The 14057-nt window shown below is 47.5% G+C and overlaps 1 protein-coding gene across 1 annotated transcript; it reads left to right on the top strand.

The window, feature by feature from the left end:
• The first annotated feature begins 10559 nt into the window (after nt 1-10559).
• On the top strand, nt 10560-11411 carry LOC119394932 (uncharacterized). The gene has a single exon (XM_037662230.1). The coding sequence runs from the start codon at nt 10560-10562 to the stop codon at nt 11409-11411; it is 852 nt and encodes a 283-aa protein (XP_037518158.1).
• The last annotated feature ends 2646 nt before the right edge of the window (nt 11412-14057 follow it).

Below are 14057 nucleotides of genomic sequence, written 5' to 3'. Positions count from 1 at the left end.
GTATATACAATGCATGACCTGTCGCTTATATTCATCACGCACTCGTGTCGTGCCATACCAATTTTGGTATATATCCAGTTAACAAAACGGCCGGAAGCCCACCATGACAGTGGCATGTAAATCATACCGTACATGACATGCATAACATGATTCGCATGTTAAGACCTCTCATTTATGTTCGTCATACAGTCACATCGCGCAATATCAACTTTGCTGTATATCGAACGAGCGAAATGCCGCGAGTGCACCACTAGTATAGCATGTAAATCATGCCATACATGACATGCATGTCATGATTTTCATGTTAACACCTTTCATTTACGTTCGTCATACAGTCGCTTCGCGCAATACCAATTTTGGTGTATATCAAGCTAGCGAAACGGCCGCGAATGCACCATGAGCGCGGCATGTAAATCATGACATACATAACATCATGTCACGTTTTTCATGTTACTACCTGTTATTCATGTTCGTCATGCGGTCGTGTCGCGCAATACCAATTTTGGTGTATATCATGCAAGCGAAACGGCCGCAAATGCACCATGGACGTGGCATGTAAATCATGACATACATGTCATGGATGTCATGGTTTTCATGCTACGACCTGTTATCCATGTTCTTCATACAGTCACATAGCACAATACCAATTTTGGTGTATATCAATCTAGCGAAACGACCGCGAGTGCACCATAAGCGTGGCATGTAAATCATGTCATACATGACATGCATGTCATGATTTTCATGTTACCACGTCTCATTTACGTTCGTCATACAGTCGCTGCGCGCAATACCAATTTTGGTGTACATCAAGCTAGCGAAGCGGCCTCGAATGCATCATGAGCGTGGCATGTAAATCATGACATACATCGCATGCATATCATGATTTTCATCTTAACAACTGTTATTCATGTTCTTCGTACAGTCACTTCGCGCAATACCAATTTTGGTGTATATCGATCTACTTAAACGGCCGCTAGCGCACCATGAGCGTGGCATGTAAATCATGTCATACATGACATGCATGTCATGATTTTCTTGTTACCGCGTGTCAGTTATGTTCGTCATACAGATATGTCTCGTCATACCAGTTTTCGTATATATCCCTTCATTTAAACGGCCGCGAGCGCCCAGAGACCATGTCATGTAAATCATGCTGCACATGACATGCGCGTCATGATTTGCATGTTAGGACCAGTCATTATGTTCGTCATAAATTCTTGTCACGCCGTACCAATTTTGGTGTATATGAAATTAACGGAACGGCCGCAAGAGCCTAAGGTCGTGGAATGTAAATCATGCTGTTCATGACATGCGTGTCATGATTTTCATGATATGACCTGTCATTTATGTTCGTAATAAGGCCATGTTATGACACACCAATTTTGGTATACATCCGATTAACGAAACGTCCAGGAGAGCACAAAGTCGTAGGCGGCTAGATAGATAGATAGATAGATAGATAGATAGATAGATAGATAGATAGATAGATAGATAGATAGATAGATAGATAGATAGATAGATAGATAGATAGATAGATAGATAGATAGATAGATGGATAGATAGATAGATAGATAGATAGATAGATAGATAGATAGATAGATAGATAGATAGATAGATAGATAGATAGATAGATAGATAGATAGATGGATAGATAGATAGATAGATAGATGGATAGATAGATAGATAGATAGATAGATAGATAGATAGATAGATAGATAGATAGATAGATAGATAGATAGATAGATAGATAGATAGATAGATAGATAGATAGATAGATAGATAGATAGATAGATAGATAGATAGATAGATACGCTCAAAGTCGCAGAAGTTCGCTAAGAAATGCTTCGCATTTAAAAGCAGTTCATTTGTTATTTTGCGTATGGTGGCTACTGACGCTGTTCGAACAACCACGGGACTGCTTTTAACGTTCATTTATAACTACATCTTTGTTTCTTAGAACTGCGGCCGCTTGTCTCCGCGGCGAGTGCTGCGCATTGGTGAAGTACTGCTCTGTGCCTCAGTGTACTTCGTCCGCTCGTGAAAAAGGCGTTAGTTTTCACAACTACTCTAAGGAGCCGAAGCTGAAGAAGGAGTGGATCGTCAAGCTAAGAATGGGAATGCGCCCCACGCCTTCATCGACCGTGTGCAGCAATCTATTCGCGGACAGTGACTTCTGCTACCCACCGTACGCGTCACTCTTAGGTAAGCTTGTGACCGCGTTTAATCGCCTCGCCAATACTTAAGCCGTTTATTGCACGCAGGCTATAAGCATAGGCGACTTACACCAGGTGAGGTGCCGTCCCACAACCTGCCGCGAAGGCCCCTAGACAAGGAGCCGACGACGCGGCCTCCGAATCGCCTCGCACGTAAGCGCGCCTCGTGAGCTCAGCTGAGCGGCGCAGGATATCTGACTACGGCTGCATTTGGATGGTGCGCATACGTATTTTACTTATAAAGGCAAGCGCGCGCCTAGCAAAGTGCTTTAAAAGTTTTCACCTGAGGCAGTGCAGACACATTTAGGGGCGTATTAGGGGCGTAGCTCCTCTTAGTCTAACCTTGTCACGTCTCCGTTGTCCGGCGTATCTCCCGGCAGCCGGCAGTAAACGGCAGTATCTGTCCGGTGGTGGTGGTGGTGGTGTGCGGCGTGACCACCCTTACAGCGCATACCCTCTCCACACACCTCCTCTCCACTCCTCCTCACCATTCCCCATGTCCTCTACCCCTCTCTCCTTTCCCTCTCCATTCACCTTCTCCCCTTCCCTTCTCCACTTCCCCACTCTCCCTGACTCTTCCATACCCCTCTCCCTTCCCCTCCCCCTTCCCTCCCCCTTCCCCTCCTCCTTCCCCTCCCCCTTCCCCTCCCCCATAACCAGTCTTAAAGGGGTCGTGAAACGTTTTCCGAAAATTTTCAACTACGTGTATATTCGTAATCCTGGCCGTCCATTCAATACTATACCTCGACTCGTTTCATCATCCGGGTTAATTTAATAGCTGTAAAAGCACAATTACTATTCCCTTCTCACGTTCCCCTCAACTACACAGCTGACGTCACTTTAAGTCAGCCAATGAAAAATTCGGCAGATCCCACGTACCGTGGGAGTCGATGTTATGCGAAGCATGCAGCGGGTTGGTGACTGTGGCGTAACTTTTTTTACTGAGCGACACGTTACAAAATGACGCTAAAAATTTGCATAAATTTTATACGCACACATATATATGTTGAAGCTTCCGCATATGTGTTATACAACCAATTGTTTACAGTTGGGCAACGCTGCCAACGGCAACGTGGGCATTACCAACACCCGAAGCCTTAAGCTGATATGTAGTGCTTATACTTGGCCCTTGTGATGGAGAACGCACACACGTTTCACGAACCCGTGTGCTTGTGTGGAATAAGTTGTTGACAGTCCTTGAACAAGGCCATCATCACCGTGATCAGTGAGCACCAGCAGCTGGTCATGACTTGTTACAGGATCCGGTCGTGATCGTGGTGACGAGGGGTCCATGTGTAGGGAAGTATGTGGTATAGTAGAGCTGTCGGAATTCGTGGATGCCTCGGTCATTTCGTCGACAAATTGTCTGTGGACAGAGCCGGCGACATGTTTGAACCTGAAGCCACCCTTCGCGTTGGTGAGGTATAGGCCTTCGAAGCTGGTAGGCCTGGATAGTGCTACGTAGACCAACATCAGTGGATGGTGTTTGTGATATTCGTAGACTACCTGGACATATGTGGCCTACGTAGCCTAGTCTACAAAGCGGCTGTCAATCAATCTGGCATCATCCTCGGTCAGCATGAGGCCATCGCCCAGCCTCGTAAGAAAGGAAGAGGACACGGCGTCGTTCTGGTGGACGAAGTGCACTTTACGATGCGGTGATGTCGATATCATATGTAACTTTCGTTAATGTATTCCTCCGGGGTCGAGCAATATAGCTTGCTGAATCATAGGAATACAAACGTAATGTTTAATAGACTGCTATAAAAGCGGAGCCAACACTGAAACTACAGACGTCAATCTGATATGACGCCTGTATCGTAGGAGTATCATGTAGTGTGTACTGCTTTATTGTAAAAGTAGATAGCCAGCACCACAACCACAATTGACGTTGCACCGTTATTACGCCTGCGTAGGCTGTTTTTCGAAACCAGTTTATAGACCTGGCGTGGCTCAGTGGTAGAATACCTGATTGCCACGCAGAATGCTTGAGTTCGATTCCTGCTGGGATCCTAATTTTCATTCTTTCCATTCGTTGAGTCAACGCTGCCGATCTTGGTTTTTCTTAACGCTCTAGCATTTAAGTTACCAATGTCTGTTCTCGCCGTTCCTGGGTAGATATAAACTGTCAATCACCTGTAGCGCATACCCGTACACCGCGCCCCGTGGTAAATGGGTATGTGCCACACGTGTTTAGTGGAAAGGGTTTGACGACGTACGCGACAGGATTTTATATTTATTCATGTCATGACCCGGCAATAATATTCGTCAAATCCTCTTACCCTCCCATGCAAATTTTGGTCTACACCAAGCTAAGAAGGCGACCATGAGAGCACCCAGACGTAGGCGGCTAGATAGATAGATAGATAGATAGATAGATACGTAGATAGAAACGCTCAAAGTGCCAGAGGTTCGCTAAGAAATTCTTCGCATTTAAAATCTCTGTCGTCGACAAAACATGGCGACGCAGCGATGTTTGTTGAGCCATAGTTGGCCGAGGTTCGTAGCATCATACAGTAGCATCATACGCAGTAAAGACGTCACCCTAACGCCTTTAAGGATTTATGACGCACACAGTTGGCATAGCGAGGACTAAGCCATCAAAACACGCCGTAAAACACAACTTAACGCAACCAGAAAGAGAAAAAATCACAGCATATCCACGGAGTGAATGATGATGAGTGGGCGAAGCTGCGGAGGTTCATCGGTAAACCGTGAATCTTCCGTGAATTCTGCCCAGTACATCATCACCAACCTGAGATCGGGCGCGTTTATACTAAAGGATCGATGAGTTATGACGACTTGCAGCTCACTTTAATTTTACATGTACGCTGTGAATTTTCATTGTTTAGAAAACCATTGCCTTAGAAAACATCTGGCGTCTTTCGTTAAGCAGCTGGCGTCTTTTCGTTTTGCTTTAGAAACATCTGGCGTTCTTTCGTTTTGCTTTTAGAAAACATCTGGCGTCTTTCGTTGGTTTATTTCATCAATCAACGGCGTTTTGAACAAAATTTTTATTGTTTAATCACGCACAGGAGAAATCTCACCAGGCACTACCTTGGAGGTAAACAATGGCTGCTAATGGGAATGAGAGACAGAAGAAGTCGGCTTTTAGCTAACACTTACACTTCTACTTCTACTAACGTTTCCTACTGGAACATGCCAATGGCTGCTAATGGGGAATGAGAGACAGAAGAATTCGGCTTTTAGTTAACGCGCACGCTGCGAATTTTTTATTGTTCAACAACGCACAGGAAAAATCTCCCACCGGCACCACCTTGGAGGTCAAAGCGTAAGACTGGTTACGCACTACGACTACTACGACTACGACTACGAGGGGCGAATTAAGGAGCTTCGCCCCTAAAACTGGGGCGCTGCACCAAGCGAGCGAAGGCAAGAATACACACGCGACGGATCCCGGAAGTACTTGAAAGCGGAAGCAAGCAGGTCACGTGCTGTATGTGCAGTGTGCACAGTATATAACTCAGAGCGCAAAAGTTGCTCTTTTATTTGTTTCTTTTCGAGGTTTCTATAAATCTATTATTTTAGAGCAAATCAAAGCTAACGCAGTGTTTATAACTTCCCTTACTGTGACGTCACGATAAGAGAAGTTAGTGCCTAAGGCTGCCGGTAGTTCCGCACAGTCGTTTGGGAGCTCAATTAAACTGCGATTTCAAACGGGCGTCATTAATTACAGACTGAATATTGTGCCGAAATATTTCGGAATCGGCATGTCTAATCCTTGTTAAAGTAGGGAAAATTACAACCGGGCAGTTTCATTTTCTTTTCACGACCCCTTTAAAAACGGAGGGGGCGTGCACACATGAAGGCTCCCTAAAGACAATGCGCTGCGACAGTACGTGATATGTATCGCCCCCTCCTCTCCTACGCTTCCCCCTCTGTGAAGTATTAATAGTATGAACTACGACGTAATATCATTCTCATTGAACCAACATTACGGGACAAACTGCGATCATGGTCATCAGCAGGAGGATGTGCAACAAGGCGGCACTTGCGCACTTCTTTGCAGGACGAGAGCTGCGACGGTCATGCAATCTCCGTTGACGGCCTCGACCGCGCATTCAACAACGTGGCCTGCGTCGTACACCGCCTCGCCCTCGATGAGGCACCGCGACCTTTCACAAGCTTTATCTACATACTTGCAGATGCTGGAGAACGGCACGCTTACTAAAATATCGAAAGAAACTCCCAAACTAATCAGTATCGTACGGCGGAAACACGATAACGAGCGAGAACACTCACACATGGTTCAGGGGCGTATAGCCAGAAATTTTTTTCGGGGGGGGGGGGGGGGGGGGGTTCAACCATACCTTATGTATTTCGTGCGTGCGTTTGTATGTGTGCTTGTATATATACGCAAGCAAAATTGAACATTTTCGGGGGGGGGGGATTTGAACCCCCCAACCCCCCCCCCCCCTGGCTATGCCCCTGACATGGTTTCACTTTCTTACCAGCAATGCGGTCGGTGGCATCGGCGCACTCGTCGGCCATCCGGGGGATTTCTTGGCCCTGGCGATTGGGCCGCAACTAAAACAAGTTCAAGATTACACTCGAAAATATTCGTTGTAGGCGTTAGTTGACCGTCGCGAGGCTGTTCGTTCGACAATGTTCCCGCCTGAAGCCAGCGCGGTTGAGAGCGGAGTCCTCGCTCTGACGTCACACGCGAGAGTGCGCCACTCCAAGATCTCGAGGCCAATAGTGTTCGAGCTCGACTGCTGATCCGCACGTCGCGGGATCGAAGCCCGGCCGCGGCGGCCGCATTTTCGATGGAGGCGAAAAGGCTTGAGGCCCGTGTACTTGAATTTAGGTGCACGTGAAAGACACCAGATGGTCAAATTTTCCGGAGCCCTCCACTACGGCGGTACTTATGCTGTAGGCAGTTGAGTTTATTTGGCCTTTTACTGCAACCCCATGAGATATGGTAGAGAACTCTTTGGAGCAATGGGAGGCACTCCTCGCTAGCTCGGACCCGGAGGTGCAACTAGCGCTCCTGGACCATGTCCGGCTGGCGGCACAAGCCAGTGGAGCCTTGGACATGGGGCCCCACCCATCTAGCTCCTAGACCCCTTCCCTTTTCCCCAATAAAAGTTATTCTTCTTCCACTACGGCGTCTCTCATAATCAAATCGTGGTTTTGGGACGTTATAGGAGTACTGACACGATTTTGAGATATCGCAAAAGGGACATTTTTTGCTTCCTTGGTATGCAGTGTCAACGCTGTCCACACACCGGAGTCGGAGAACACGTATAAAATATTTTAATTTGACTTTGAAGTTTTCGTCGCTGAGCAATCTGCAAGCCAGCCCCACTACAATGGACATTATCCTGACGAGTCAAGATAGCTCCCCCGAGTTTGCGAGTTATGCGTCCTGCGTGCAGCCTAAATCGTAGAAATAACTGCCAGGGTCACTGGACGACAAACCACTCATCGTTTCTTATGTGCACCACGAGCAGACGACGGATTTGCCGCTAGTACGTCGCGAGTTACTGTATCCCCGTGACGTCGCACTGCTATGAAACGTGACTGAGAAGCCACCCCCTCGATATCGAAACCGAAAGTGTATTTTTAAGGTAGCGGTAATTAAAATATAATCGATGTATTCCCAGGCACCAGAATATCGTTTTAGGTTTCTCGACACCAGTACTTTTATTCAGAGCAACAATCCGAAAAAGGTTTAAATTCGTGTCAGTACTCCTTTCGGCGAAAACGGACCTTTTAAACCACCTGCACCGTTCTGCGTATTCAGTGTGCGTATGCTAGTTCTTAGTAGCATGCATTAGGGACACCCTGTGGACTTCGACATTTCTGTTAATAGTCATTTGTGTACGTTAATGTTCTTGTTGTACGGACACTGTTTCCCGGTGTTCGTAGCGTCCTACGATGAAATAAACTTTTTCTAAACACATTCAGTGCGCGCTCGCCGGTAACGATGAATCCATATCAACTCGCCCAGTTTTCTGCTTTGTTGAAATCTGTGTACCTCTATCCCCATTAGAAAAACCGATGGGTGCCCCGCAGCACTGACGTTTCACATTAGAATGCACCACAATTTCAATGCCGGTCAGTGGAATGCAATGCTGCCAGCTTGCTTCCCCTCCCCTGCATTCTTCATTCCTTCTGCCCCGACTCACGGTGCCCGGTCTACACATAGGCGTAGCCAGATGGAGGTTGCAGTTCCAGCCTCCCCAACCCCTTCCCTCCCGAAATGTTCACATTTTGTATGCGTATATATTAGTGATGCAGAACTATCGATGGTACTATCGATACTATCGATAGCTGAGTCACTATCGATGGGGAAAAATACTATCGATAGCGCTATCGATAGTAAAAAATTCAATGGTACTATCGATAGTATAAAATCAACAGCGCGGACTCACTGCAGAATAAACTTGGTTTTCCGCGCGCATGGTACATAGTGGAGCCAGAGGAGTAGGCTGAAGGGCAAGAAAGTTGACATGCTTGTGTTCTTCACCAGAGTGCTTTGCTGACACATGATCATAAAGTCAAACTGTTCTGCTGTAGCGGAAAGGAAGCCTTTACATATGGTAGGACTGCGCGGCTTCAAATTGATATTGCATTTTATGATTTCAAAATAAAAAAATACCAAGTTAATTGTAAGGTGTAACCGGTTGCTTTTGGATACGAATTTATTATTGGACATATTCCGCCATTTTGACTGCGGAAATAATTAATTTATCTGCCAAAAATTGCTCATAAATTAAGCGAAGCTGGTAGTAGGCTATCGCAAATATTTTGGCAATATGGCCGGCCAGCAACAGCATCATTATTCACACCACTATTGATAGTATTGTCACGTGGTTGTGACGGTGAAGAGAGGGAGAGAGATAAAGGTTGAGTGAAAGGCAGGGAGGTTAACCAGAAGTTTTTCGGTTTGCTACCCTGCACTGGGGAATGGGTAAGGAGGGATAGAAAGGTAAGGAAGGAAAAAAGAGTAACAAAAAAGAAAAGCGCACACACACTCAAGCACGGGAGCATCATAGTCGTTTAGCGAGGTCGGTTGAGCGGAGAAAATTCATCAGCGCCTTCGTCGCTTTCTGGTTGGAAGAAGAATGCTGCAGCAAGACTAGGAAATACGGAGCTCTTTATTTGGACGAACTTGTGTCCAGAAAATCAAAACTCAAAATACAAACGATACATGCTGCGCACTGATAGGGGCGGGAGCAGTCATCAGCCGTTGAGTAATATGATCATCGGTGGAACGCGTGGTTCTTTATACATCAGTCATCAAACCTTCCAGCGTTATCGCAGGTGCTCGCGTAAGCTCTCGAATAAGCTGGACTATTCGCGTCTGGCGCGTAATTTTAACAGAATGATCTCAAACAATTGTGAACCTTCTCAAACATGCCGGTGCGGTCTGTGTCAAACGTTACAACAGTCTTTGTGAGTGAAACCCGAATACGTCAAAACAAAGCAATAAACACGCGTGGCAGTAATATAGTAATATCGCTATAGTAATATTAACGATGGTACTACCAATTCGATGTCGATAGTAGCACAATCGATAGTTTGTTTACACTATCGATAGTTTCAAAAAAACTATCGATACTATCGATAGTCAATTTGCCGATAGTTCTGCATCACTAGTATATATACATGCCACATGATACAATCACACACGAACATACATAAAGAGCAGTAGGACTCCTTCCCCCGAAAACGCTTTATGGCTACGCCCCTGCCTGGTCCCCTTTTCTCCTTTCACGTCAATAAAAATGTTTTTATCGTCTGTGTGTGGGACCATGGTGCAACTGACTCATCACAGAAAATTTGGAAGAGTAGGCCGTTGGACGAGTTCATGGTGAAGCAAATGAGCTCGAAATTAACAGCGAGGCAAGACGAAGAAGGCCACTGGACGAGCGCATAGTCCAGTGGCCTTCCTTCTTCGTCCTGTCCAACGCTGTCTTGTCTCACGTTAATTTGGCGCTCATTATCTTCGTTGCGAAAACAGACACTGACGCGTTTCCAACGCAGCTTGTTGCTTGACGAAAGGTATAGATGCGGCGTCCCTTGTCGCCGATCACCTGAAAGAACCACGGCCGGCGTGGAACGCACGTCACTCCTGAGGACGTGTCCGCTGGTGATTGCTAAGAAGGAACTTGTGATTGTGATTGCTATATAGGAACACGGGAATTTTGTCTTCGGAAGAAGAAGAAGAAGAAATGTTACCGCACAGCAATATCTGAAAAACAACATTGCAACAGCATGCCCCCACGTGCCGCTCATAAGTCGCGCCGAGCACCGCACGTGCTTTTCCTTCCCCTCCGGGCGCTTGCTCGCGTGCGAGACCTAACGACCGTGCTAAAGATGGCCGAAGCGATCGAGTCCGGTGCGCCGACGTTCCAAATCGAAGATTCCGGCGGAGCCGTCGAAGCGGTAGAGCAGAAGCTCGAGGTGTTCGAGCTCGTGCCGTCGTATCCCAATGCGGACGCCTCTGGACAACTATGGCCCGCGGGACCGAGTGCCACGTACGATCGAGCGCCTCAAGGGTTCAACGGTGCCGTCTGCCACAGCCAATTCCTACCAGCGCCTGCTGCGTCCCCTTGGACACCGGTAACTCCCGGGTGGTTTCCAGCCTACCCTGTACCGTACTTCCTCGTCCCACGCCACTATCCAGTGCCTCCTCCTCCTCATCTAGCGCCGCAACCACGGCGGAGCGTGCCGTATTTTCCAGACGGCGTGGTACCCCCAAACTTCTTCGTGCCACGCCTGGCTCCGGCCCCTACCACATCGGTTCCGAACATGGTATTCCCAAACTGTTGGCCGCAACCGCCTATGGCGACAGTGGCAACAGCGATCCCGACCGTGTCGTCTCCGAATTCCCTCGTGCCGGTACAACCTTTCGCGAGTACGGTTCCCAACGTGGCACCACCTCCAACTTTTCTGGTGCCGCAATCACCGCCTCTGGCGAGATCAGCCATGACCCCGCAAGTGAATGTGAGGGCGTTCGGTGCTCAGGCGCCGTGGTTCGCTCAGCCACCGATCCCAGCTGGTCCTGTGGTGCGGTTCGGTGCCGGCGGAGCGAAGCCGAGTTCTTACGAAGTGCAACGTTTGCAAGGTGCTCCACTGTTCATGATGCGGTCAAGAACGCGCAAAAAGCTGCAGCAGCCCCAGCCTGCATCTGGGACGCCACCACCTCGTCCCCACCTCCAGCGCTAAAGTCTGCTGATGACGCCGCAGTTAGAAGTGAATGCGTATAAGGAATGTAATGAGCGCGTGACGCTGTCAATGTCCTGTTTAATATTAAATAAGTGCACTCTAACGCAAACTGCTTAATAGTGGTGTTTGGTTCACTGACGTGTGCCAGCTTGCTCATGCCTTTTAAATGCGAAGCATTTCTTAGCGAACCTCTGGCACTTTGAGCGTTTCTATCTACGTATCTATCTATCTAGCCGCCTACGTCTGGGTGCTCTCATGATCGCCTCCTTAACTTGGTGTAGACCAAAATTTGCATGCGAGAGTAAGAGGATTTGACGAATATGACTGCCGGGTCATGACATGAATAACGTTAAAGTCTTGTCGCGTACGTCGTCAAACCCTTTCCACTAGACACGTGTGGCACATACCCGTTTACCACGGGCCGCGGTGTACGGGTATGCGCCACAGGTGATTGACAGTTTATATCGACCCAGGAACGGCGAGAACAGACATTGTTAACTTAAATGCTAGAGCGTTAAGGAAAATCAACATCGGCAGCGTTGGCTCAACGAATGGAAAGAATGAAAATTAGCATCCCAGCAGGAATCGAACCCAAGCATTCTGCGTGGCAATCAGGTATTCTACCACTGAACCACGCCAGGTCTATAAATTGGTTTGGAAAAACAGCCTACGCAGGCGTAATATCGGTGCAACGTCAATTGTGGTTGTGGTTCTGGCTATCTAATTTTACAAGAAAGCAATAAACACTACATGATACTCCTACGATGTCTACATATGATACAGGCGTCATATCAGATTAACGTCTGTAGTTCCAGTGTTGGCTCCGCTTTTATAGCAGTGTAATAAACATTAGGTTGTATTCCTATGATTCAGCAAGCTATATTGAAGCATTGCTCAACACCGGAGGAATACATTAACGAAAGTTACATATGATATCCACATCACCGCACCGTAAAGTGCACTTAGTCCACCAGAACGACGCAGTGTCCTCTTCATTTCTTACGAGGTTGGGCGATGGCCTCATGCTGACCGAGGTTGATGCCAGATTGACAGCCGCTTTGTAGACTAGGCTACGTAGGCCACATACGCCCAGGTAGTCTACAAATACGACAAACACCATTTACTGATGTTGGTCTACGTAGCACTATCCAGGCCTACCAGCCTCGACGGCCTATACCTCACCAACGCGAAGGGTGGCTTCAGGTTCCGACATGTCACCGGCTCTGTCGACAGACAATTTGTCGACGAAATGACCGAGGCATCGACGAATTCCAACAGCTCTACTATACCACATACTTCACTACACATGGACTCCTCGTCACCGCGATCACGACCGGATCCTATAACAAGTCATGACCAGCTGCTGGTGCTCACTGATCACGGTGATGATGCCCTTGTTCAAGAACTGTCAAGAACTTCTTGCACACATGCACACGGGTTCGTGAAACGTGCGTGCGTTCTCGGGACACGTATAAGCACTACATATAAGCTTACCGCTTCTGGTGTTGGTAATACCAACGTTGCGATTGGCAGCGTTACCCAACCGTAAACAACTTGTTATATAACACATATGCGCCTCTTCAACATATATAAGTGTGCGTATAAAATTTATACAAATTATTAGCGTCATTTTGGAACGTGTCGTTCAGTAAAAAAAGGTTACGCCACAGTCACCTACTCGCCGCATGCTTCGCATAACATCGACTCCCACGGTACGTGGGATCTGCCGAATTTTTATTCTTATTTGCACATACGAATGTCGATCAGACCTGTGGAGACAGCGATGCAAGCAAATGTTTCGAGGCATATGTGTAAGGCGAAAACCTATGTCGGCGCTCCCGTACTTCCGCGAGACATTACGAAACCTTGCAAGGCTCACACGGTCTCGCGCTAAGTCTTGCAAGGCCCCGTCCAAGAACCAATGCGACCTTCTTCATGATGACGTCACACGATGACGTCATCGCGACACACAGATCGCCAAAATTTGTGACGTCACACGAATACGTCATCATCTGGCATTGTTGATCGGTCAAACGCGGGCGGATGCCAGAGGCAGTGCAACACCACGTGAGGTGCAAAAAGCTTCAGTGGAGGGCGGGGGTGGGGGGTAGGGGGGAACATTGGAATCGAACGAGAAATTCAAGGTTATTGTGTGTCTCTCACACTGCGACTCGTTATGTCTTGCAGGAAGTGCGGTCGCCGATTGTATAACTTAATGCATTAACAGCAGGCCCGTAGCCAGGAATTTCTTTTTCGGGGGTGGGGGGGGGGGGGGGGGGGGGAGGGGCACTTGCTGAAAGCCTTGACTGTTTGAGAAAACGTCTATTTTCGTGATTTATTTTCGATTAAACACCATGTATCATCAAAATTTCCGGGGGGGGGGGGCGGCTTCCCCTGGCTACGGGCCTGATTAACAGGTGTACAGCAGACTTTTGCCTTACATATGCTGCCATTTTTATTATGGCGCCAGAGGCACACACACACACACACACACACACACACACACACACACACACACACACACACACACACACACACACACACACACACACACACACACACACACACACACACACACACACACACACACACACACACACACACACACACACACATTATATATATGCGCGCTTTAGCCAAGGGTTA

This window comes from Rhipicephalus sanguineus, chromosome 5 (genome assembly GCF_013339695.2).
Source record: "Rhipicephalus sanguineus isolate Rsan-2018 chromosome 5, BIME_Rsan_1.4, whole genome shotgun sequence".
Lineage (NCBI taxonomy): Eukaryota > Metazoa > Arthropoda > Arachnida > Ixodida > Ixodidae > Rhipicephalus > Rhipicephalus sanguineus.
The sequence above is the reverse complement of the archived record's forward strand: the minus strand, read 5'-3'. Positions and strand labels throughout refer to the sequence as shown.